A 27,976-nucleotide genomic window follows, 5' to 3' on the forward strand; every position below is an offset into this window, starting at 1 on the left:
ATAACTGTTAGCTGCCTTCTCCAAACAGTGCATTGTTACGGTGATTTTTATTAAAATACTTGAAAACTCACATGATTCTCTCGATTTAGAGTCCAAATAAGCATCATTAAGCTGACAAGCTCTTAAAGTGTAAATATCACCCAGCACCTCTAAGTTACCAAGCAGAAGACAACATTGTTTCTGACCATTGAAAATGTTTTCATCTAGGCATTGAAGAAGGGATAAAGGAAGGAATGTGGCCCCTTCAAAAGGATGAAGTCAACAGGAGAATGAAAAGTCTCTCTTATTGCATCTTGAACAGAGGGTTGGTGGAGGAGGAAGTCACAAGCTTCCAGGAGCCTACAACAAATTCAGATTAAGGATAAACCTTTTGAGGAAGGTCTCAGATTATACAAATTGTCATAGAACTGGTTAACAGTTACCTCCCTTGCTTACTTTACCTTCCATCACCCATGACTATTAAATAATTATTAACATATGTTCAGATGGAGAGGGGCAGTCCAGGCATAGCTTGGGTACATTAGCCTACTGTATTTGTGCTGTGGAAAGATGTGGTCAACTTGCTTGTAGCAGCTTGGAGAAGCATGTACCACCATACAGAGCAGCACAAACATGGCTTTTGTGGGGGTGCAGTGCAGGCCAGCAGCTCCCAAAGGAGAGGAGTCAGGAGCTTGCCATGGGACCACCAGCAGGTCCCATCCCTCCACCCCAGTGAGGGGAGTGGAACAGCCCAGGGCTGCCATCAGCAGGCAGGGACACAGGAATGGGTTACACCCAAGGCTTGGCCTGGAAGCCATGCTGCAAGGGTGTCCTTCCCCAGGATTGCACTTGGAGTACTCATTTGTGAGGTGTTGTGGCCATGGCAGGAGCATACGTGTTATCTGCTGGGTCCCTGGATAGGGGCCCAGGAAGTCACTGCACTGCTATCTCAGAACGTACAGTGGGAGAATTTAAGATGATTGGATGGGATGCTGGGCACATTTTATCACGAACACTTTATTTTCAGGGGAGTGAGAGAAAAGGGAGAATTTTGGAGTCATTGGACATCAAAGTGGGAACTTGTTCGTGTCCTTAACTGAGGGTAGAAATTCTGGGACACTGAATGCATTGATACACATAACCCATTTCTTTTTGAATCTATTTTACAAAACCTCTCTCCCTTTGGTTCTTTTCTGCTCAGCTGCTACCCTTCTCAAGTCTGGTCTGTGCTGTCTGTTCCAGCACAGAGACTGGTTCTCTCTACAGCCCCTTCCTACTGGTTCCAAGAGGAACTGGCTTAGTTATAAGAGACCTTTGGGATGTTTTCACCCTGATGAGAGTAGTTGAAGCCTTGTGAATCCTTGTGAATGCACCCCTCTTTTGTGGTATTACAGCCTGTGGCAAAACCAGGCTCAGAATTTAGATGGAAGAAGGACTTTCTAAAATACTGTGCAATTACTACCGTAATTCACCTCTGCCGAACTACCTATAGATATGTGTGTAAAATGCTTGTCAATTAAACTTTTCTTCATTAAAGGTCTAGTAATTTTACCTACATGAGCGTTACAAAATGCACCAATATAGTGATCCTTGTTAGAACAGGGACCTACTGTGTGTTCTCTAGATAAGCCAGAGATCTCTGTACTTCATATCTGTGAGCTACCAACCATGCTGTGGGTGTGATAGAATACTAAATAGCAGTAACATTTAAAATATAATTACAAGTATTTGACTACATTCATCCATGGCATAATGGGGCAGCTGTATTATTAGGCTGTCCTTAGGAAATTGAATTACTCTAATAAATGGAAATGACTGTTATTTAAATGGAAGACTATTTGCATAAAATAGGCCAATGCTAAGTGACCAGCTGTTAAATAGGTGTAAAATCTAATCTCAAAGTTCTAGATCAAGGATGGATGGGTTCTTCCTAAAGATTTTCATATTTGGGCACTTAGCCTATATATAAAAATTTTGCAGTCAGAAGAAGCTTCAAGATCTGAAAACTGCAGCTCAATTTCTTAATTTTCTTTTTTAATATTTTTTATTTAAGAACAAGCTAGTGATTGTCATTCAACAAAATCAACAATTTCTCTTAAATGGAAATAAAGAATAAAAAGTCAGATGATGCAGCTTCATTTCATAAGGGAAATGAAGGAAAATGCCACTGTTGGTCTTGTGGCATTTCTGAGGTGTTTATTTCACTGTTATCTTATTTGATATCAGGGACTTGGAGATGATTCAGTGCAAAAGAAATAATTAAAAGCTATCATCATCTTAATAACATATATATTCACTTTATCAACAGAAATGTAACGGGTCCATATTTTCCCAGCAACTTTCCGTACCTTATTGCAGCTGGGGCTCAACTCAGACTCCTGTGAGTGCTCCTTCTATTTTGGAAAATAATGCCAACTCTTACGATACCAAAGCTTTTGGACAGGCAAAGTGGAAAAGAATTTTTCAGCAAGATTCTTGGTTAGAAAAAAGGTTGCACAAGTTACATGAAAGACCACTTTCTGTAATGTTCAGCTCTACATTCCCTGAGAAGGCTGTCAAAAGTTATGAGGCTTACATCTATCTATCTCCACAGTAAGCTATGGAGCAAGAAGGTGAGAAGTTTTTCCTTTCACATCTAATTTTTTAAACTGGAGGAAATTCAGCACTTTACTGTTTGCCCTCTGCTGCCTTTTTTGTCATGAGGCCATGTTCTCATGTGACTTGGTGTTGGTACTTTTCCATGTCCATTGATAGATTTATGCAGCTGATGAGCTACATTATAATCTTCTCCGTCTGTAAGCATAATGTAGCTTGGTTTACGAATAATAAACACTAGCAAAAATACACAGTGAAAAAAATCTTGAACAGAGCACAGTCTTGGAAAGGTGGGGTTTTTTTTGTTTGTTTTCTGTTTCTCACAAGTAACTTTTTCTGCTGAAAACAGATAATTTGGATATAAAATATTAATTTGCTAAAAACCCCAGTTTCCATCAAAATGGTATCTTTTCAGCCAACAGTTTTTTTATATCGAATATGACCCTTACTTGTTTTCTCACAATGACTCTCTGATGCGGAAGAAAATGAAGCAAGATGTCATCTGAATCATGTGACTGGTCTGTGGCATTCATGTGATGTCATGTGATTGGTCCTGGTTTGGGCTCAATTTATTTATTCCATGATGTGGAAGGGAACTTCACTTCTTATGAAGTTAAAGAATTTTTTTCACTGAAGACCCTGAACTCTGTATGTCAGAAGGGGACATATTCTCCACACATCTCCGTGCTGATTTTGCTTTGAAGGCTGGAATTTAATACCCTTTTAAACATGAATGTCCTGGCTTCGTGTGTTCCCCTGCCATGAGCTAGAAAAGAAAACTACTGTAATAATAGACATCGTAGAAATATTTCCAGCATTTTCAGACCTAGCCAGATGATAAGTTAAGTTTGACAACTTTCACTAGTTCTACTTGAGGTAAAACAAAACTCATATAGGATTATAAAGGGCTGTTGGATGCATATATCTGGAGGAAAATATCTGTAAGTCTGATTTTTCCTTTTCTGTAGAGCAAATGTTCAAGCCATTCAACATTGAGAAAACTGTTTGCATTTTTGGGAAAATGCCTTCAAGCTTTACTCCTTTGGCCTTGTCAAGTATTTATTTAGAGATAAAAGGAATGAAGCCACTAAATACTGCAAGATATAAACCAAATCCAGCTTCCTGTCATCTTTAACCTATAGACTTTTAACTGTATTCCATACAGGTGGATCAAGTCCCACAGGACTATGAAACTTTGGCAAGTTCTGAGGGAAAAAAGAGATCTTTGCAATTTAGTAAGAATGTTGAGAAAGTCTGCCTGGCAATTCTGAAGCCCCAAAGATCCACTTTTACATTTAGATTTGTTATTTACTTTTTTTTCCCATCAAGAGTGTACCTACTTTTGGTGGATTCCACCTAATTTCAAATACTCTGAATCAAACCACCTTCTCCATAAGTATGCATCTATATATTTAGATAGATAAGTAAAACTAAATGTATTTATCTAAATTTAGATATCTCAATATCTAGAGTCAAACCACAGCAAACAGGAATATGTAGAGGAGACTGATACTGTAATATGTAGGTGAATATGTAAGTGACCACTTTGTAAAAGGTGATATGGAACTTGCACTGGTTCATTTCATTAGCTAAGTTTGGGTCCAGCAAGGAGATGTTGACTGATACCTGCTATCTTACTGAAGTATGTGTGGTTAAGTAGTTGTTCCTAGGCATGAGAGAAAATGACAGCGTTTCTGGAGAGAAAGTGTCTAGGGAGAAGTTGTTTCTACAAACAGAATCCCTAAACAACAGAGAAAAACGAAGGAAAGGATCTCTAAACAACAAGAAAAAAGGGGAAAAAAATCTGAAATTTCTGTTTTCATGAACTCATACTTTCTTCCAGTTTTGGTACCCTATTCCTTGAGGTAGTAAGTAGTAACACAGCGATAACTTAAATTATCTCTTTTTCTGGGTGCCTTTATTCTTGTACTGATAAAAGTGCAAAATGGACAATATTAGCTCTTCTCTGCCTCAGTTAAAATTCCAGTTCTCTAGTAGATAATGGGCCAAGACAGCTCTCAGAGATTTGACTTTCTCCCCTAAAGAAAGCTTTCTGAAACCTTGAATTGTAGTTGCCAAAATAAACAGAGTTATTGGGTTGCATCTCTTAATATTTTCTTAATTTGGGAGCCCTTTCTTCTGGAATACAAGGATAAGATAGCTACAGAAAGGATAGCATGAGCATAACTATATTAGCACACTGTGGTAAATTTTCATGCTCAGCATGAAATCCTTGTTTCTGCATGTTGGAGTAGGCTTGAACTGCTACTAAAGTGAACTCAGAAAAGGTTCAGGGACTTCTAAAAAATAAGACCTCCTGTGTGTGTTCACTCACCTAACGGAATATTTCAGTAGACTCAATGCAATTATTCATCAGAGCAGGACTGCCCAAATTCCATTAAATAAACTTTTCCCTAAAACAATTAGTTTCATAACTTCCTGTAACCTTCAGCACTAACCTTTTTTAGATACTTGTGAAATTAGATCTCCTGAACCTTCCATGATATCATCAGAGATGTGTAATGCATTAGCATTGTATTTGTGTAACCACATAAATACAGGCAAGCAGATTTATTCATTTTAACCTTGGTAATGGCAGTCTTTCAGAGTGCTCTCATCCCCATTAAGTTTTTCTAAAGGCACTGTTGTTTTTTTTCTAAATGTAAGTGGCAAAGAAAAGTGTCCTAGGCATGTAATTTTAGTAGTATCTTCTTCCCTTATGACTCATTACTGCTGAAATTAACACAACTTGGGATGTGCTCAGGAACTTCAGTACCTCTTTAATGTTTTCAAATAGTAACATCTGTGCATGTTTATGACTTCATGCTCTGCCTTAGCGTTAGTCTTGGCCAATGTTTCTGGCTGTTAAATGGTTGTACTTTTGGAGAGTAAGGTCTCTGCACATTGCAAGAATGTGCAACCACTACTGAGTATTTCATTGAGCAGAACAACAGCAATGCTGCAGAAACAGTCCTACTTTTATCAGAATCATACAGGTTTGTTTAGAACTTGCACCGTATATTCAAATGTAACTGATACACATAGATTTTTCCCCCAAGTCATGCTCCAACCCTTCCTTTCACTTTTTACCTTCATTTAGAGACAATAACCCTTCTGGATTTGAACACCTCTGGATCTTCTTGCAGACCCACCTATTTCAGCTTGCCATCATCTATCATGATGGCTGGTTGAGGGGAGAAGAGATACAGAGGGGAAGAGACAGAGGTGAAGAAAAGACTGACTTGAAGATAAATAGTGAGAAAAGCAGAGAGCAGATCTCAGGGAAGAGTAGTAACCTAAAACACCTCTCCTTTAGGAGATGGCTGAAAAGGAATCTAGCAGTGGAAGCCTGCAACCATTCTTGCTTGTACTTACGCAAATGTGTATTTGTATAGAGGCTATATAAAAGAAATATCTTAAAGAACAATTACACATAGTCTTGATGGAACTTTTGTCATCACCTGACACTATATCTTGTGTATTAATATCAGAATGGCTGGTCTTTGAACAAACAATACAATATGCAAATTGTCAGACATGAATCTCCAGTTTGGCAGGACTGCTGGTTTTGCTACTCTTGACAAAGGGCAATTATAGTAGATCGATTTCTGGAATGCTTTCAGGATAATTATCTGTGTCTGACTGTACTCCATCACTATCTTGCTCTACATCTTTATATAGTGTATTCAAAGTTTTGTGGCATCTAGATATAGCAAATAAATGAGCTATCTTTCAAAGCTCAGAGTGCTAATAAAACTGTGAAGTATGAAATGAAAGTGCCAAAATGTGAGAGAGATGTTGCAAACTTACATGCAAAGAGGAAAGACAATATCAGCTGGAAAAGCCATGGGATTAATGCTAATATTAAGTCTTCTCATAAAAGACGTGTGCCTGGCACTCAGAACAGTAGTGTACTGCATGCAGGGGAACTTACAGATATCTTGTAAAGCCTTTTCATGTACTTGATGATACATAAAGAAATCTTGAAAGGTTTATGCCAAAGAGATGTTTTTTCTGCTTGGTTTCTACATTTGAAATTCATATTCTCTAAGGAAAATTCTCTGTTGATTGAGGAGCTAATGACATGTTAATAATCACAAGAACAAAGAGACTGAAAGTTGTACAACTTAGGAGAATTGGGTTTAGGGTCATTCTGTTTAAAACAGAGTTTGCAAAAATGCATAAATGTATTGAACACAAAACTGAGGAAATATCCAAAATAAAGAGAAGACAAAAAATATGCAGCCTGCCTAGCTCCCCCTGTGGAATATGTGAATTTACTTACGGCGCTGAAACTGAAAAAACTTTTACCTGTGGTAAATCAACATGTACACATTTTAAATGCAAAAGAGGAATGATCTTTGATTTCAAAGTGATATATTATAAAGTACAATATAAATCAGGGTGAACTTTATAATCCTAAGCAGGTACAAATCAAGACATCAGCACTGCTACTCTGGTTTTGGCACTCCATCTACTAGAGATACATGCTTTGGTGGTATTTTTTTCTGTCTGATACTTGAGTGTGGTAAGACTATACGGGCGTATTGCCAGGCTAATGGGAGTGAGCTGTTACTGGGTGAAAGTTGCATGTGCTGCATTGCATCTGCTGCAGCGAGGTGAGAGGAGTTCACAGGATGAGTTGGAATTGACTGATTTCTGAATCCCCCTATATTCTTTACTTTCAAATTACCGTTCACACTTGTATTCCACTTTGTTTTACTGAAATTAAGGGACTGCATTTGTTTTCTTCCCAGTGTTTTGTTTCTCTCTGAAAAGTATGAGTGTTTGCAAGAGAGAAACTTAAATAATGATCTGTTTGCCAGTGTGCTGAACTGGCATGGAGGGGCTTGGAGGAACGAGCATCTTCAGTTCTACCTCTCCCGTAGTGTACTGTCCTATGATTATGTGGGTACTAAAAGAAACAGAAAGCTTCCCAATTCATCAGTCTGTGTGTGTGAACACAGTATAAAATGTAAAACATTTTTAAAAAATAAAATATGTTAATTTGGAGAAGTAATTGGGAAGTAAATACAGAGGGAATACTTTTATTGTTTAAGGAAATCTTCTGAAGGGAGCGAGGGGAAAGAAATGGTACTTATAGTGTCCATATTTGAAGGCTATTGAATGTTTTTGCTATCTTTGGTACTTCTAAAACAATTGCTGTATGTGTACATTCCTAATAAGATCTTTTCTATAGCAAGTTTTATGCTTAAAAGTGGTTTAGTTTTCTCTGTGCTTGTGAATATAAAACAGAGCTATGTGGAGTGTGTGGTCCACTTGCATAATGGTTTGGAGTCCAAAATTAGATGCAGAGTGACATTGGAGAAGATGTCTGTTTGCAGTATGTGCATATGTTTGTAGTTTTCCTGAGAAGTTTCTCATACTCTTGTACAAAAACATGATGACTTGGTGTCTCTCTTGAGCTGTCTGTGCTTATATGTGTAGAAATAAATATATTTTAAATTTTTGTTATATCACTTGCCTTTTTAATAGAGAGGATAAGTATAACTGAGTTATTGTCGGGGATTGACTTGGTGAGTAGAGCTTTGGAGAATGAGAAAAAGGAAAACTTCACATCTCTCAGGTAAGACCTGGGATAATTGACTGGACTATTAATTGTTTTTCCTCTCAAAGCCAAATAAGAAGTTGACTCTGCCTTTTTACAGGTTATAGTTATATTTACTGTAAATTTCTTACTGTAAATTCTTTGAGAAATTATAAAGTTCTACAAAATCTAGGAATAAAATTTCTGTTTGATAGCTTGTTTACATTTATTTTTATGGAGTTCACTATTGTGTCTTCAATACATAGATTATTCCCAAGATCTCACTGAAAAATGCAGGATGAGCTATCTTTCCAATGATATACCTTAAAGACTTTAGTTTTTATAGTAAGAAAAACTGAACCTTCCTTTTTATGTGTATAAACTTGCTAGTTTAAACTCCTGATTTTTTTCCCATTGATTTTAGTGGTCAAACTCGTATTTACATCCTGTGATCCCTGGTCAGGCCCTATACCTAAATTAAAACACTACTGAAATGTAGTAAAACACTACTGAAATGTAAATTTAAAAAAAAAAAAAAAAAAAAAAAGCACTTATATAATTTTTAGAGTACTTACTTTGCCTTTTTAAAACATCAGTTATGCAATAACCTACCATATCTACGAAAAGAACAAGATCTTTGGTTGCCTCAACCTAAACAAGGTGGTGATCATTTTCAGCAGCTGAAGATTTGACCCAGTTCTGGTCCCAAAAATCAGCTTTTCCCTTTGTTCTGTTCCGATCAGCATGGCATAATCCTTCTGTAGCACATTCCTCCCTTGTGGTAGCACCACCTCTTGTGAATCTGCATAGACCTGGGCTGCGCAGCTCTTAACTGTTTTGGTAAGTATTTACTCATGGCTGCAGCCCGTGTGCTCTGATGACACTATGTGCGTGAGCACATGCCCACCTACCAACATGCGTAACGGAGCACACCCTAACCCATTATGGATATTTATTTGCAGTCTTGGCCGATACTTTGTGAGCTGAATCTTCCCAAAAGTTGCTTTATGCCTTTGATGATTTTAAAGATTTCTCAAACATCCTTATTACCATTTCAAACAGCTTTCTAATAATGCCTCAAAACTGTTGACAATAACTTCCTTTTATCATCTGAATTCTAGCACTTTAAGGAACATTCTTAGTGGAACATTTTCGATTTCTATTTGAGATTAAAATATTGGTAGGAGAATATAGAGATCTAAGTGTGTAGTTTTAGAGACTTATCATTTTATCTGTTTAGCAGAGTAATTATATTTGCCTTGCATGAGCACGATGAAATGGTTGCTCACAGAAAATGGTTTAGCTGTATCAGTGAGCTTTGGCTGCTTCTTTCCACATATCCTCAAAGGAAGACGGAATAACAGCTTATGAAAGACTTTTCATTTGCTTCTGCTTCCATCCAAAACAAACAAACCTTAATATATTTACTAAATGTTTATTTGATGATTTTGAAGGGTTTCCACTGTTTAGTATCCCCTCTCGATCCCCCAATTCTTGTGTGCACCTAGATAGAAAAGAGAAGTGGAATCATAATAAGGGGAGGAAGTAAAGAGTAACAAACAAAGATGACCACGATAAAGCAGAAAAAATAGGGGGAAAGATGGCTATGTGCGAATGGATTTTTTAATAATCCTGAATTTTTGGACTTCCTTTTTGATTACTTTGAGTTTACCTACATCTTTGTGACAACAATTTTGCAGACACAACCCTGTTTACTGGAAATCCTTGTGTGTGCCTGTTACAATCTCCCACACCTGTGATTGCATTTGCACCTTCTTACGTGTTTTCTAAGTCAAGATAGCATGAACACATTGCCTAGCTACTTTAAGGGCACACGCACATCCACTGCAATGGTATATATCTATTGAAGTGCAGAGACCTGGCTGAAAATAACATTGATAATGTCCACCATCATCAGTAGTACATGAACATTAACCCTAAACTCAAAATCAATGGAAAATCCTATTCAGAATTTCTCTTTTGCCTTCTTTTACATCAGGCTCTTAACATTCTTCAAGAATTCCAGGAAAGTTCATTTAGTCTCCCCAAATCTTTGTGAATTTATGTAAGGTTCCAATGGTGACACTCCCAAGGAAAAATAAAATATAGCTGTACTTGTGATTTCATCTTGTGTTGCTTTCAGTGTAACCTCTTTTCAGCCTGAGCATCTCATGTAACCTTTCCTTCACACTTGGAATTCACAAACGACTTAAGATCAGCCTCCTGATCACTCCTGGCGTACATTATAAAAGAACATCAGAGATTTAAAACTAAGGCATATAATCTGGAATTTATTTTTAGAAGGTGTAACATATCTCAGTAATAAAGCAGAATTGGGCACTATGCTTCTGGATGATAACTGTTCTTGGTGGGTGTCACAAGGTATTGGGATAAGCAAAAAGTTAAATACCTTTAACAGTGATGAAATCTGATAAGCCTCTAATAACTTTCTATACATGTTGTATCCTAGATCTTCATGAGCATGAATTTGGCTGTTAAATAAAATAGGGGGAAAAAAAAGCATTATTTACAAGTTGGCATACTTAAATACCAAACTCAATTACATACATGAGTTGTGATAGCAATGTCCTTTCCATGAATTTCCTGTTCATCTTTTGATAATATATGGATCCTTGTGACCATGGTTGCACAGCAGGTGTGGAAAAAAGTGCTCAAGTTTTAAAAGCACTTTGTGTTACTGTTGACTATGGCAATTCTTGATAGTCTTATTTCCAAGCCAGAGCTGAAACTGAGGTGTGCGTATCCCATGGAGGCTCCTGTGGCTCTTAGTTATTTCACAACAGTTCTAGAAACTGGCCATGGGAACAAACTTGTTCCCTGGGATGGGTATGTTTTTTGCTTCCAGCATTATGCAAAATTAACCACAGTTAAGCAGCTAGGTTAAAACACATTAGATAAACTTATTTATGTTAATACAATGTATTTATATATTTAATGGAGCCCAAAAGCACAATCTCCATGACTGAATTAAAATTCAGCAAATATGTGACTGGTACTCATGAACAGCGAGTAGTTTTCAGTAACTGATTTTTCAAATAGAATATACTTTTTTATTTCTGAAAATTACCCACCATGGCAGCTACACACCACATTGTTTTAATGGTAAAATAAATGAAACATCTGGAACTGACAGAATTACTCCTCAGAGCAGCCTGTGAACAGATGAGCAGACAGATTGGCATGACTATAAAGAAGCAAAAGCCAGACTAGCCTGCTCCCACCCATCCAAAAGAGAATGAAGCTTCACAGAAGTCATTCTCCTTGACTCACTGACACCTATTATTCACATAACAACTACAGCATATCTGTAGGCAATGCCACTTGCCCAGTCTTCTTTTCCAATATGGGCAAATTTGTGTTTTGCAGTGCTACCATAGAAAATATTTGTTTACTTTCATTCTTTGACTTCCATACCCACAATACCAACATGAGCAGCAGCTAATTACAGTCACAATGACAGAAGTCATTCTGTGAAGAACTAGAATGAAGCCATCAATTTATTTCCTATTATCACAAAGCAGTTTTTAGACTGTAATGACTTTAAGCACGTCTAATAAGAAAAGCTAATTTAGAAATTAAAGACTCTAGCATTAAAAAGTCCCCAACCCAAAACCTAGTGTTTATTCAAATGGTTAATTTTGATTTTTAAGTGTTTAAAAACATATTTTGAAGTGATATTTTACACAGCATGAGACTTTAACTTACAATGTAAACTTGAAGAGACAGAGAAAAGAAAAATTTTTGCTTTGTTTTTATTTTTTTAAAGCAGATCCTTGCATTTACCCTGTGCTTCTCCTAGACCATATGGTATTCTTGGGTTTCAGATCACACACAAAGGTAAAGAGGAGTAAATTCTGTTCTGGTACAGACAGTAGATATAATCTGATTAACCTATACTGAGTATTAGAAAAGAATATTTTTCTTGAGTTTTTGGAGGGAGGGATACTTTTAAAAAATTCCTCATGTTGAGTGTATTCTTTCTAATGTTCTGCAAAACTTCAAAAGGTTTACAACATTGATGCTAGACAAATTTAGATTTTTTTTTTTTTTAAATTTCAGACTTTTTTGTAAATCCATGTATCTCAGGGACAATGCTCCGTATTTATCTTCTAATCCCCTCCTACTGAATAGGCTTTGCTAGCTTACTTGAAACCTTTATGCTCTGTCCTTCAAACCCAAAGTGAAAGGTGTCTGTTTTCCTGTGAGCTATTACACGTATTTCTTTGTATACATGAGAATGTGCTAAGAATTTGGCTGACTGACAGTACTATTGTCAAGTCCCATTGTGCCCCCTGCTGTCTTGAGCAATTCTAGCATGCATCAAACCCCTTCCAAACCTTGCTTGGATACTTGGGCACCTAATCACTGTCAATCCAAAAAACAGCCAAATGGCCTGGCCACAGTCTGTGCCCCAGGGCTTTAGATACTGGCTTGAAAGCTTGGCTGATGGTTTTCCCATCAGTCAGGTTTCCCCATCAGGCACTTGGGGGTAGCTCTGGTCTGTGATCCTGAGACCTAACACCTGTTTCTACCTGCTCCAGCCTTGGTTCTTGATCCTGACTCTTGAATCCCTCTGACGTATCCCTCTGTCCTGCCTCCTGTCACAGCTTGTTCCTGCTGCCAAACAGCCAGCCTAATTCTGCTCCAGCCTTCTTTGTTTGACACCTCCATCTTGCAGGATGGATCTCGTAACCCTCAGCTGAGTCTTCCCTTTGCCAGCATTGACTGCTTGAGTTCTGCCTTTAGCTTGTATTAGCTTTTCACTGGCCTAAGCTGCTGTAGTATAAGGGCCACATGAGAGCCTGAACTCCTGCTCCTCTGTGGAAACTCACTAAAAATAATGTGGCTGAAAAGAGATATGCAGTAAAAGCTCCTGATGCAAAATTGGAGACAATGCGTTTGAGACCTAAGGAACTTACTCAATTCCATCTCTTTCAGTCAAAGGGCACTGAGAAATAGATAAAAAGATCTGACTCTTGTGAAAATAAGACACTTATCTGACCCGAGTTTTCCTTGATAAACAGAAACAATAATAAAATGTGTTTGCCATAAATGCTTCTTAGGGCTTTCACAGATTTAACTGGACTCTGAATCATGATAGTCACTAAACATTTTCTTAATCTACTGCACTTAAAAGTCCCCAGGTAGGCTGTTGCTAGCAGCAAAATTATCTGTCTGCTTTGATCTTCCTTTTTTGTCTGCACTCTATAATCTTGGTATAAGGAAACGTAAGGCTATGAAAAGCCAATGGATTCTGAAACAATCAGGTATTGAGAATGAGTTAACATCCATTCTGTCTTCCAATGCCTTCTGTTTAGGTCTTTCACACACTTCAAAATCTAAATTTTCATACAAGCAGACAAAAAAGAACTAATTTAAGCTACTGTCAATAGGATACTGCTGTCTCAAGGAACGGGAATGTTTAGACTATATCCACAATGTGTTTTTGCAAATATTGTTTAAAAAGGCAAAGAAAAGCTCTGAAAACTTTTATTTGATTGTTCTTTAGGATTAAATTGCAGCATTACAACTTGCCGTAAACTGACTCAGCGTCAGCCTATAGCTGTCCACCCCCAGATCAGATCAGGCAGCTCTCAATTACAGTTTGTGCTTTGGTCCTCCATTCATTACAAGGAGGAAGCAATCTGTGACAGTCTATTCAGCACAGGATTACTTTTCCTTCCTAGCTGGTCCAGATCTGCTGGCCAACAAGGCTGGATATCTTGCTCCCACCACTTGTGCTGTGCACATAGCTGTATGCGATGAAGAGTAGAAACCTCTGTGGAGTCACTGAGAAAGCTGTGATGCTGTTCAGTGGAACAGAAAAATTTGAGACAATCTTGAAAAAAATTGAAACTGTCCTTTTTAAAGGACATAGTTGTTTTTACTTTGTGATAGTCACCTATTTGGGTCTATTAGTCAGAAACACATGCTCTGGTTCTTTGAGTTGATATATGTGAGCAAGCCCTAGATGTGTGCAAATTTCTCTATGTGAATGCTGGCAAATTAGATTGCAGTGCTGGTGTCATGAATGAAAAGAGAGAGGAACATAATTTGACAGCATGTTTTAGAACAAAATAACTGATTATTTTATTGGTACTACCTGCACACTTGGACTATAGGTAGAGAAAGTTGAAGCTGAACATCAGCTCAGATATGAGATGATGTTTGCTACATATCTTTGTAAAAAAGCCTTATAATTATATCCTTGCAATATCTGCAAAAATGCTGGTTTCAAAGAAAAAGTTTTTAAAAATTTGCTATTTAATGCTTTTAAAGCTTTTAAGTCCATGCATTTGTAAAAATATGATATTTTAAAAAAATATACTGAAAGAACACAAACTGCAGGTTATCCCTCTTTTTGAGGTAAAAGTGATTTTTTCCTTAGGGTTAGTGGATTTTATCATTAAGAGCTAGGAACTGATAAATAGTGGTGAAAATGGCTAGGAATAGGCAAGAAAAATATGTTTTCTAATAATTTATTCAATAAGTAGTGCCAATATTCCTCAAACCATATTCAAGCAACTGTCATACTAGCTGAATACCTACGTCTTCAGTAAAAAACAGTAAATTATTTGATTAAAAATGTCAGGATTAATTCTAAAATGTTTTTAGCAAATGACATTAGTCCAGCTGTCTTGTAAAGTAAGAGGATCAGAGCTTTTTCCATATCTCCTGGGAACAAAAACTGACTGATTCTGTAAATGTTTGTACAGATTTGGTTGTATTCCTTTGAGTCTAAATTGCATATTGAATTACGAATATCAAACCTCTTGTAGGAGAGGCTTGATAGACTATTAAAAAAGCTAAATAATTAATTCAATTAAAAATATGAGGTAAGAGCTTTAAGGCTGTAGGCAAACATCAATTCTTATACGTTGACATCAGTGTTTTGTGTGTATATCAGTAGGCACATGTAAAAATACATATATACTCCTAAGATCTACTGATCCACTTTGCTTACAGTTCCAGCAAAGTGGATACAGGTACTTTGTTGATAGTATAGAATGGATATGATCTGTTTATTTGTTAATGTCAAATAATTAGCAACCTGACTTTTTTGAAACATTAGTAACAAGAATAACTCTCACTAATGTTCTGTGAGCTTATTAACATAGCTCCTTACAGCATTTCCATGACCCTTTTAAGGTTTATACTACCATCTTGCATGATGAAGAGGCAACACATGTTTTTGTCAGTGTTTCTTGCTGGTAGTCTTCCTCCAGGACCCTGGAGAGACATTCCACAAGAGCAGAAGTGTGCAAGTGAGGAGATACTGAGGGAAGAGGAGTAGAAGTGCTTTTTTTGCTGTCTTCTACCCACCTTTGTTGAATAAAGTTCATATGACCAATAGGATACAGAGGAACTAGGTGGGTTTAAGGTAGTGTAAACTGTGGAGTAGCCCTGATTCTTTTCTTCTGGTAGTCCACTGTGGCCTGCAAGAGCCTAACGGGCTTGCAGGTTGACCTGGAGACTGTTTTTCATTCCTCCTCCTTGCAGCAAAAGTGTGAAATCTTTTGAACAGGACTTTGAGGCTGTTTTTTTTCCTCTTTATTTGCTGCTGTAAGTTATTCCTCATATAAAGGCGATAGAATACAGAATATTTCTCTTTCAATGAGCTAGATAGCTAAAGATGTGAGTTAAATCAAGGGTCTAGCTTATCTCTATCAGCCAAAAACAGTCCAAGCCAAAGGAGCTGATGACAAATATGTGAGAAATCAAACATATTTGATGATAAGGAAATAATGCCAGAAACCTTGCATTGACTTGGTTCATCCTTATTCATGAACAGAGATGAGTCACAATCAGGCACTAGCTTGAACTTAGTTCAGCTTTTTCATTCTGTTGCCCACCTCTATTTCTGTCATATGGAATAATGATTTTCTAGCAGAATACAAGGAGGCATGTTGGAATTAAGTTTTTGTCTAGTAGGCTGTTTTGGGGTTTTGTTTTTGTTTTTGGTTTTTTTTGTTTGTTTGTTTTTGTGTGTGTGTGTAAAGATGCATATGCTCAGCAAAGAAAACTTCAGCTTCAATAGCTGAAGTTCCTCTAAGTAGCTGAAAACAGAGCATTGTAATGGAAAAGAGTTGACCAATTTTGGTGAGAAGGGCTGGTAACAATGCTCATGTTGGCCATTCATGCAAAAGCATGGTTGAAGAAAGACTCACTGAGCCTGTTAGCAGCACTCTCAATGTTGAGTGAGGTGTTTCGAATAAGCCATCTGATTTATACTTTTAAAAAATAATGCTATGATTGAAACTCTTGCAAGGCCACCCATCTTTTATGGTTGGACTTGCTCAATAAGGTAATACTGCTCTCTCCAGAATGGCTCATCCTGGCCAACAAAGTCTGATTCAGATTCTTCACCTTTCTTTTAATGAGCTGAAATAGTGTGCTTTTTCCAAGTCACTGTTAGTATATATATTTTCATAGTTAGGCTATGACAGATCTGGTACTGGAAAGAAAATAGAATCCCAGAAGCCATATATCTATAAATATTGCCAAACCTATGTTTTCTACAGACAGGTCCTATATGAAAAAATACATTAATATTAGCACTCCTGAATGCCCTGATGAAAATTAACTTTTACAATGAAAGTCAGTTTTCCTCCCCTGGCTTAACAGATGATGCTAATAAGAAATCTGTTTTCTGAATGAAAGACTTGGTGCAATAGAGGCCAGAAACTGAAAGGCCAAGTGTTGGATGGTACCGCTTTATCTATGACAGCTGAACAGTTCTGAAAATCTGATCTTTAGAGCTGAAGGACTGCCAAAAGCTGGAGGCCTTAGTATGTTGCTCGGGCTCACTACTACATAGGGGTTGCAGAATCACAGTCTCTCTTGAGTTCACTCAGTGTGAAAATATCTGCACCCCCTTTTTCCTCTATAAAGGGACATTGGCTACTTGCTGAGCTTCAGAAAAAGCGTAAGTCCAGCTCTAATTCCCTTTTGTGTCACCATTTTAGGTGATCTGTAGTCAGTCACACCGGGTAGAATGGAAAAAAATCAAGGCTGGGATTCAATTTGAGTCCTCAATATAAATGGGTTTTTAAGAAACAATCAAATTACTCCTGTCTGCTTCAGGCACATTTACCTAATTTTTTCTTATTGTGTAAGAGAAATGGCCAATTTTTCTGTCAAAAAGAAAAAAATAGTGTCAGATGAAGAGATGTCATCCTTTTTAGATTCCAGCATAACTGGTTTTCAATTATGTGCTCCTAAAATAGTGGGGCTATTGGTAATTAACGTTATTACAAGTATAATCTCAACCCATCTAGCACAATTTGTGGGGGTTACGTTTTATGATGGCTTATTTCCATGTTACAAGAGGAAACTCTGGAACTGATTATTTTTCTTGCTTGATTCATCACAGTTCATGGTGATGCATCTATCAGAATAACATGAAGATACACAACTGATGGGGCTTTTTCATGGGAAAGCATGTAAAACGTTTCATTTCATAAAGGACAGTGTTAGCTGGAAATAAGGTTTGTAGGAAGGAAAACAGAAGAAAGAGCTAGAGCACTGCAAATCAACAGTGCATTTTCAAATACAGCTTGAATCATAAAATAAAAAAGGTGAGGAGATTTCACTTTCTAAGACAGGAAAACAATTTGACCTTTACAAAAGATATTCACACTATGTATTGCTCAGGCCCTTTGATGCTTTGTTGATAAAATCAAAAGCTGTTTAGAGCAAATTAGAGTTAGCTTGATTTTGAAGCAATTGAAAAAATGAGAACAGTTTGCAGCAGTGATAAAACAGGCTTTTGCTCTCCCAGCCAAGGCCATAGTTTTTTGAACTACAGTCCTTATTCTTTCCTCTGTTTCTTCTGACCCAGTATTATTTCTTCTTCGTCTTGTAATTTTGCATTACATTTTAATGGAAAAGCTTCGCTGAATGGAACAGGGTTTGTTTGGGACTACAGCTTTGTATGTATTTCTAAAGGGATTTGTAGGCAATCTTTATGAGTGTTGCTATATTTTTAGTAGTCCTCTCACTTGCCTATTAAATTCAGGGCTGAACAATAGTAATTACTGCACAAATACCAAGGTCCCAAAGTAGTACCGTTCACTTCAATGAAGAGTTGCTGTGAAAGCACATTTGAAAAATAAACCCATAGTGACAAGAGACGGAGAAGAAGGGAGAGAAACCGCAGTTCAAAGGGCTTTTTCTGAGGGAGAATAATTCATTCATGTGTATATAAGATTCTTTTCCCTGTTGTCTGCATTTTCACTGCAATAAAACAGGCCCATGGAAGTGCCTTGTGGGCAGAAAGTGAGTTCTTTAATGGGAAGGTTTATATGACTGAAGTAAAGAAAGGTCGTGAAATAGGGTATCGCTAGGAGGCTGGAAATGAGCTGGATCAGCTAGGAGGGGATCAGCTATACAAGGGGTTGGAGGGAGAAGATTAACTGTGGGATCAGACTTAGAGGGTAGCAGGGGGCAACAAAAGACCTGCAGGATGTAGCAGGAGAGATGTCAAGGAGTGTCAGTGAAGACGCAGTATCTTTTCTGAACTGGAAATTTTAGGGCCGTCTTCCATCAATATCCCTGTGCCAGTGCAATGCCAGTGAGGGACCCCCAAGGTATTCAGGTGCGTGCTGGTTTAACTTCTATTTTATTTGTAAATCCAGTATTGCTTTGGTGAAGATGAGCCGTTGTAGCAGCATAATATTTTCATTATTTGCAAGCACTAGTTGTACACTGCAATGGAAAACTCTATATTAATTTATTTTTTCAGGTTATGTTTCTGCTCTTTCAAGACAGCTGCAAACTAAGAACTGTTGATTTTATCAAGTTTTTCCCTTTTTTAGAAATTAAAGTTTTCTTGAGAAAGTACCACTCTTTTAAGTATTTATTTTGTTTTTGCCAAAAAATATATTTTTCTTATCCCCTTAAGTTCTTTCTATGTTTACAGAGCTCACAATCTTTTTCTTTTAGATTATAAAAGCAACTAGTGAAGGAAGTAAGGAAAGAGAAAAAGGCATATGTTTCCTTTTGTCCCAAAATCTTAAGAATATAGAAGATAGGACATTTGATTGGTTTCACTCATTCTAGAATTTCAAATTTTGTCTTTCTTTCACACACTATGTGCTCCAGATCTCAAACAAACTTTTTTGTACATATTAATATGTGCTAATACCGTCTCAAGACAGGTCCACTGCTTGGTTCAGTAGATCACATCATCATTGAACTCTGGCATTAGGAAAAAAAAAAAGGGTCAGTGGCTTTGCTCACGTTTCCTTTTAAACAGGATAGTTTTGTATCACCCCATGTTTAACCAATGAAGTAAAATTCATCATTAAAAAAACCCAAACAAACACCCTTCCCCCCGCCCCAGGCTTGTCAAAAATGGTGTCTGCAAATGCTGTATGGGAACCCTATTTATAACTAGATTTCTGCCATTTGTGTTGAAGACTCCATTCTCTTCTCTGGTGAGGTGTGGGTGTGCTAACCAAGCAGCTGAACTGGGTGAATGATACTCTGATATTACAGGCACTTGGAAGAGATTTCAAGATTTCTAATGCACAAAAATAAAGCTGATGAGACTGTCATGACATAAACACTTAATATTCTTCTTCACACAAACAGGAAATGAGACCAAATTTCAGATGTATTTCTTGAATTACTTTTCTAAGTGCCCTTGAAATGTGTTGCATGTAAACAAACCTATCCTCTGGGTTGGATATCCGGACTAACACATGCATTCTTGATTCTTCAAAGAGATTGCTTTACTTGCCAATATCAAACTCAATTCTAAAGCCTAGGAAAGGTTTAAGGACATATCATTTCAACATATCTTCTGCTTTTTTTTTGACCAAAATGTGAAACACAGTCTGAATTGTTTATGATTTGAAACATGCTTAGAAAAAACATATGACTTTAATTGAGGGTAAATTTATTATAACTCTAGTATGGGCCCTCTCAGTTGCAGTATATACCAGTTTTACCACAGGACATTTTATCAGAGTTTGTGCTAAGCAGAGAGCACCATAATAGAAAGTTCAGTTTACAGACAGCATGTTTATTTCAAGCATTTCATGCATGTAAATGTTTTCAACATGAGCTGGCAAAAACACTTTACATAAAATGTGCAACAATGCAACTACCTTTTCCAAACAAAACAAGGTTGTTCTGTTTGCTTATTAAAGCAGCTTTAGCAGTTCTTAGAAATGTCATTTATTAAATGTCAAGCTAATTACTTGTAATATCAACCCTGAAAAGGAAACCTTTGTGGGTGCACTTTCAGAAGCCTTATTCTTCTCTATTCACAGTCTGCCTGGTACATTTCTAGTAAACAAATTAATGTTTTTCCAAAGATACTAAACTATTTGCTAAATATGTATCTTTGTTTAGAATATAGGAGGATGTTTCATAATACTTTAATGAAAGGAAATGCAGAATATATTTTTATTTTAAATAACCAGGTTTTTAAAATGTGGCTGTGATATACAACAAATGAATTCTAGCAAATATCCCATGTCTGGCAGGCACCAGTTCCACTTCTGTGGGGTAGCGGGGATTGGTTTTGTTCTTGCTGCTGAACCTGACACCAAAAGTACAATTTGTGCCGATTCGATAGCTATTTCTATACCATGAATCATTACATCTTACATTGGCTGCTTGGCACTGGGAGTGTGCTGCCAGCAGTAACTGCACTATTAGGAAGAGTAACAGACCTCCTTTTGTTGAGAAAAAACGGTTAGTAGAAAGAAAACTAATTTCAGTGTTACAAGTGCTTTGTCTGCAATGACATGTAAATCAGTAAAAATGAAATAAAAGTTGTGAATCACTAGAAATAAAAGAAATGGATTGAGCATTTCTATACTGTTTAGATACGAAACCAGAATTTGTGCATTTGAAAACTCTTAACAAGCTCTGGGTATATATCTGTAAGGGAAAATGAAGATGAGCACTGTCATGGGGTGTTAGTTAAATCTAGTTTACATAGGTAACCATAAAGTAAAATTGCAGCAGTCCCAAGGAGCTAGCATAGGGTGAAAGCTGAGAATAGAAGTGACAAAGATTGAAGCCTGGAGATGACAGAGCTTGGGAATAGAAACAGTAATTTTTGTATTGGTAGCTGCTGTACCTACTTGTGGGCACAGGTAGTTCCTGTTCTGGAAAGTTTGCATTCTGCATATCAAAAAAGGCAAGCAAAATTAATGCATTCACAAAATAGACCAAAACTGAGGTTAAAAAGTCAGATTTTAGTAATGTTTTGGCGTGTCAAAATGCAGCCTGAGCACTGGATATTTTAGGAAAACCCATCAGGTTTTAATTGTTCTATTGATCCATACGGGAGTGAAGGTCTTAGATTGCTCAAAATTCCATTACACTGATAACTAAGTTTTTGTATACTTTTAAAGTTTGCCCCAAACAAATCACGTGTCAAGGAAAAAAGTTAATCAGCAAATATTTTCAGATGAAGTTTTGAAAACAAATAGAGTTTATGATAAAGAAATTTATTAGCATGGTGTTATATCTTTAAATGTTATGAGTTTCTAATGAGATCTTGAATGCTCTTCTATTACCTGAGAATTGCAAAGACATTGTAAAATTATGTTCATTCTGGAATATTTAAATACTTTCTTGCTGCACTGAAGTTGTACTTTTAATTCTTATATATGTATATAATCTCTTACTATACATACACATAAATATACATAAAACATTTACATAAATTTATATAAAGTTGCATAAAAATATCCTAATTCTATTACAGCCTCAGCTACTGGAGACATTCAGAAAATACTTATTTCTTGTTACGCATCTTTATTTAAAATAAATGTAATGGCAGTTGCAATGTAGACAGGGACTGCAATCTCCTATTTTGGTGCTCTGATGAGCCACAATCTTGTTTATGCTATCCTCGTGGTGTAAAAGATATCAAAGTGGATACAAACTTCAACCTTATGCATTCTATGACTGCTTTTTGTTTCTAGATCCTGGCCCCTATTTTTCCTGTTCACTGTTTCAAAGCCCTCATAGACTGACTTTATAGTTAAAATTGAAATGCTTTGAATTAACTCTCTAACATGAAGTGATTAAACTAGCCCCTCCCCTTTAAATTATACATATAAACTATGAACTGCTAATTCTATATTCTAGCTAATAATTGCTTGTAAGTGCTACAGATTAAAAATGAGTGTCCTATTTAAAAAGGCATTAGCTAGCTGTGAATTTTCATCAACTTCCTCCTCTTCGCTCAATGCACTCATTTTTGGAGTGAAATGGGAAGAAGAGTGCTTTTGTGAGAAACTTGGTTTAAACTCTGGCTTTTCTCACCTATTTATTGGATCACATAGATGTATCTTTCACAAGATTCCTGCAACAACCTTTGACTTCAAAAAAGTTCCATGAAGGTTAAAAGCACTCCTGGCTGACCTTACAGAAATGTTCTTTATGGGAAAGGGCTAGATAAAAATGTCTGACATAAAAATGGAGTACAATGGGAATCCATTGTAATCCATAGAAGAGAAGTTAATTTGAGACCTGATAAAGTTCAATAAGTGTCAGAGAACTTGAGAAGGTATAAGGAATATTAATTTGTTTGTTTATTTTTTAAACTGAATTTTGACCCACTGGTCCCTGGAATTGCAAAGGGATGTAAACTCATTGTTTTTTCCTCACCAATCTTTTTTTGATATTGCTGATATTTATTAAGTTCTCAGGCTCCAAGGTAAATGGTGTTGTGCATAACAGAAAAGGATATTGCCAAGCTGTGGGAATAAACAACCGAAGCAGAGAACCCCAATGTGTTGTGATCTCTGAATGTCTCTGTATTAAGATATTTGCCTGAGATCATTACATGACTCCTTTATCTTTCACACCTAGGTGTCTCAGACACGTTTCAAATACAGTTTCTCTTCATAGAGGAGGGATTAATGCCAATACAGATGATAGACAACATTCTAATGTTGTTTTCAGAGGTTTTCAGAAGTGATTCAACTGAACTTTGCAGTGGATTCTGTTAGGCCTTCACAGAGTTAGAAGTTGTAAAATCCATCCCACTAAACAGAAATGTGCTTAACCAAATAAATAAAAGGTGCAAAAGAAAGAGATGTATTTTTAAATCCTGTTTTTTCTCACATGTAGAGGCTTAACTCAACATCATTTAGCTGCATGTTTCCTAATGGTATGCTTTGCCTGCTCTATCAACTATAGAGCAGGATTTGTTGTGTTTTTTTAAAATATAGTCTAGGAGGTCATTCAGTCCTAAGTAACTTAGTAGTTAGGAAACTCATCTCTCCTGGTAGCAGCCATGAGACTACCATCAGTTCCCTGCAAGAATTAAAATTACGTTACATTAGAGAGAATGCTGGATCTAGCTGGCAGTGATGGCAACTCCTAGGCTGGCAGAGGTTGTAGAAGGTATCTGATAGAATAGGAAAATAGATGAGCATGGCCTGAGTCTTAAGCATTGTATCACAGCATTCTTTACATAGTCATCTTTCCCTGATGTTTTTCATCTTTTCATCAGTGAATCCTTGGCAAAATTTTTGTTGGTTTTGGGTAGAAGGCTAAGGTCTCATGTGCTATTAAATGTAAGTGTTATGACCAGTAGAATAAAAGAAAGCTTATTATGTTGTTAAGGGTTAATATGGCAAATGCATAAAGAATAATAAAGTTTCTTCATAAATTAATGATGCAGCCTCATCTGAAATACAGTGTGCAGTCTGGGTCACAGCATTCCAAAAAGCATGTGGCAGAAGCAGGATGGCCTTTTACAGTCCAAGGCCTTGACAAAATTTACCTGGGAAAAGCTTCAGAAAAGAGGACTATACTACAAAAAAGGGACATTTAAACAGGTGCATATGTCTCAGGCATGGTGAGTAGTAAAAATAGATCAGGAAATTCCATCTTCATGTACTCCCTTGTTCCTAACAGAAAAACAAAAGGGATTTTTAAAAGAGAAAATAACCCCCCATACTTTTCACAAAACTGCAATTACTTTTTGAGGTCATTTTAAAATGAAATTATTGATACCAAAATGTAAAAATATCAAGAATAGGTAAAGACATTATTAATTATAATGCTAAAATGTGCTAGTGACATTAAACTTCATGACTGAAGACCAGCCAATCTAGAGAGGAGAAGGAGCTCTGTTGATTGGAGATTTCTCTATATGGTTTGCAGATAAATTTTTCTCAGAAATTTTTAGTGTGTGCTATTTTTGGAGAATGAGTCCTGGACAAGAAGGACCATTGACCTCTTTCAGTAAGGCAGCTTCTATTGTTATATATGTAATAGGCAAAACTGGCACGATTAAGATTTTCATTTCATTAGCCAAATTTGATTCTGTTTTTCTGAAATGGTCACATCTACTGCAAGAGGTATCAAGCTCCTTTGATCTCCCAGGTGTTGCAGTGCACTCACTGAAGTCAAGGTTGTATTTTCTTTTCAAAATCTGGAGCAGAAAATTCTTTCTCCCATCAGTATCAAAACTATCACAGTATGGGTTAAGCATGTTACTATTTCAAATTTGTGTTATTATATACAGAACATAACAATCACTACCATCTGATGGAATAACTGCTTACAGTCATTCATTCGTACAAAAACATTAGATGATCTAATTGTTTTTGAGATACAATGTAAGCTAGCAATTCATGATTTAAGTAATGCATGTATTTTCACTAAATAAGGTTGTATAGGAACCAGGAATTCAATGCATTTGAAGCTGATAGGGAAGGTTTTTCTTAGAAAATAATGTAGTGTATGTGTATTTTACCATTCAGAATATTTTGAAGATAGAGTATATTATCATATTAGAGCAAGAACTAAGTTGTGACGTGGCACAAGGCACTCATATTATACTGACTGTGGTGGAGTTGTAGTTTGATAAGAAATCAGACTTGCTCTTTAAAATACCTACAAAAGCAGCCCTGTTCCTGGTTTCAGCCCTGATCTGAAAAGAGGTGTACTAGTTAGGTAATTTTCAGGAGATGAAAGAACAGTAAGTCTTGCAACCAACATGCTTGAAGAGAAGAACAGAAAACTATGCTATTCTCTCCAAGGTAAGGTCGATGGAAGAATGCAGAGGTGCTTTTATGCTTTTCTATGGAGGATATCTGGATAAAAATTAGGCTTTTTATTTTTCCTTTGAATATACTTGTGGGACTGCATTAAAAGCTATGCAATGAGATGCAGACTTTGAGATTTTACTAGTTTTGTTGTCATTGATCTAGAAAATGAGCTTGAGAATATTTGAAGTGATTTATGGAAACTGCTGACTGACCCAGTAGGAAGCAGATGTCAACGCCACTTCTGGGAACTGAAACTACTAATTCAATAGCTTGAGTACAAATAAATAACCTGAAGTTAATTTGGATAAACGATGTATTTTTCAAAAACACACCAATCTTCCCAACGGGCAAAGTTGGGACTGGAGAGGCGTGATTGCACCAAATCCTGCAAAGGAGTACAGCCAAGCGAGGCAAAAAAGCAAAGAGGTATCTAAAATGACCAAATATTGGTCAGGAAGGATCAGCTCTGTGTACATTAGAAATTCTTGCATTTTAGTAATGAACTTTGCTTTCTACATCAGTGATCTATAATATAAACAATATTGTTATCAAAACAGGGGAACAAAGTTTATAGTTGGAGCAGTGGCCAAGATTTTGGTTCCAGAAAAGTCTCAGCTTACCACATATCCTTACATTATTATGAGTACCATGCTCTAGCCATTACTATGGACAAAGCAGTGCTTCAGTGTTGGTGCACTACCATGAGTAGAACTTCCATGAATGTAAGCCTATTGCATTAGGTACATGCATATGACATATTACATACAGACTGTCATATAAAGAACAGATCCCTGTTTTAAACTAAACCAAAGAGTACACCTAGATTTCTGGAGTACACAGACTTTTAAATGCTGATAGTCACCATGTGTTAGATAACACATGCTAATGTCAAAACTGAAATAACTTTATCTAGATATACCATTTCTTTAAGAAGAGGGACGGGTAGACTGATATTTGATTTCCAGTATTTGCATCTTCATGGCATGGCTATCTCATTGTTTCACCAACTTGGTTTTTACAACACGCTCTCCAGGAATGTAAGCTTTTTTTCCCAGTGGGCTAATAAAGCTGAAATTATTTGACCTCATGTAATGTAAGGCAGAAACTGGATAATTTAAATTACCATACCTTTACAGCAATTTTAACAAATATCTTATGAAAAATACCAAACATTGCAAAGATTACAGATTCTCAAATTCATATATTTAAAATGAGGTAAAGCTCAGAAAGCAATAGAAACATTTAACAGAACTTTACACATTCTATACACAAGATTTAGAAACTATATGGTTTTGAGGTACAAAGATTAAATTTTAAAAGTAATTTAAGGTAGCAAGCAACTGTTGGAGGTAACTTCCCTACTTAAAGTTTTCTGTTTGACCTTAGAAGTGAATAGATACTACAATTTAATAAAATAATTTAAAACATATTTTAGCCTGTTGGAAAACACTTGTGAAGACTGAAAGGCTTGCAAAAAACAAAAGTGGAAGTTTTCCTTTTTCTTTAAATATTTTTTTTTGTTCTTAAAAAGGAGCCTCTATCTGTGAATAAAGCAGAATACGAAAGAAGAGAGAAGGTTTGATAGCTTAAACTGAGTTGGACCAGATTCTGGATAGTGGCAGTTGAAATTCTAGCACCTTCTTCAATTGACAGGTATTATCCCTAAAAGCGTCTTATAATGATAGTTATAAATGAGTCATCCTCAGATAGATATAGTCAGATAATTGTTCTCTGTATTCTTTGGAAAACACTATGAACCTAGCCTTTGTATAAACAAGAACTTTTTTTTCTGTACTGTAATTCAGTTCTCTTTGTAAATTGTCCTAACAGTCAGTTAATCCACAAAGAGAGTGACTTTGGACTGATAGGGGTATTTTCACCTAATGAATCCAGGACCTTGCTGTAGGCGACTGTGCCATTTAGATATTTAAGCACTAGTTTTCACCTAGTTAGTGTTTTTTTTTTTGCTCCCACTACTTCCATAGAAAAACAGTTCTTGTCTCCTTTGGTGGTCAGAAATCTTCAGTTTTCATCCTAAATTTAGGCAAGGCCGGTTTGTACTTACTCTTTATTTTGTCAGCATTGCCGTTTGGTTTTATAGCTCTTCTCCCTCCTTGACTTTTTACACCCACTACTGCCTGAATCTAATGTGTCCACTGTCAGCCTTTGCCTTTCTGGGCTGAAAAAGGTGAAACTGATTTTTTCCTCTCATATGAATCATCTTCATTGCCCTAATTGTCCTAACAGCCATTTCTCTGCACTTTAACCAGTCAGAATTCACCTTGCTGGAATGCTGAGTGACCACAGTGATACAGAATATAACAATTCGGAGAGTAGCATTAAGCTTTTCCCTGTCTGATATTTCTAGGATCAAATTTACTGCTACTCAGCTATGGCTTGTTGTCATGCTGGAAATTGCTGAGGCATTCAGATCTTCCTCTTCCACCATTATCTCTAATTTAAAAATTTGCATAGAATTTCTTCTTATTAATCAATTTATAAACTTGCACTTTTACTGTCACTCTGTTTCTATAACTCCAGTCTACAATATCATCCAGTTCTTCTTTTCCTATATTACGCTTTGATCTTCCAGGTTTATTGGTGCTGTACCCCAACTATATGTCACTTCACTGGTACACTCTTATTCTATGCTGAATATTAATAGAAGTATTATTATGTTCACTAGTGAGACAGATTTTGGAGGAAATCCACAACTAACCTCCTGCTAGCCCATAGTTTCTTGTTTAGATCAATGCACCACTGGCTCTCCTTTACTCAGCTCCTTATCCACCTTACAAAT

At 36.6% G+C, this 27,976-nt stretch overlaps 1 protein-coding gene across 1 annotated transcript in view; it reads left to right on the forward strand.

Moving 5' to 3' along the window:
• The first annotated feature begins 859 nt into the window (after positions 1–859).
• IQCM (IQ motif containing M) overlaps positions 860–27,976 on the forward strand; it is a 112,359-nt gene continuing 85,242 nt past the window's right edge. The window contains 5 exon segments of the mRNA XM_075150479.1: positions 860–1,051; positions 2,288–2,591; positions 8,071–8,161; positions 11,910–11,990; positions 25,530–25,602. Of these exon segments, the coding sequence (XP_075006580.1) occupies positions 860–1,051; positions 2,288–2,591; positions 8,071–8,161; positions 11,910–11,990; positions 25,530–25,602 (741 nt within the window).

Source organism: Calonectris borealis, chromosome 4, assembly GCF_964195595.1.
Source record: "Calonectris borealis chromosome 4, bCalBor7.hap1.2, whole genome shotgun sequence".
NCBI lineage: Eukaryota > Metazoa > Chordata > Aves > Procellariiformes > Procellariidae > Calonectris > Calonectris borealis.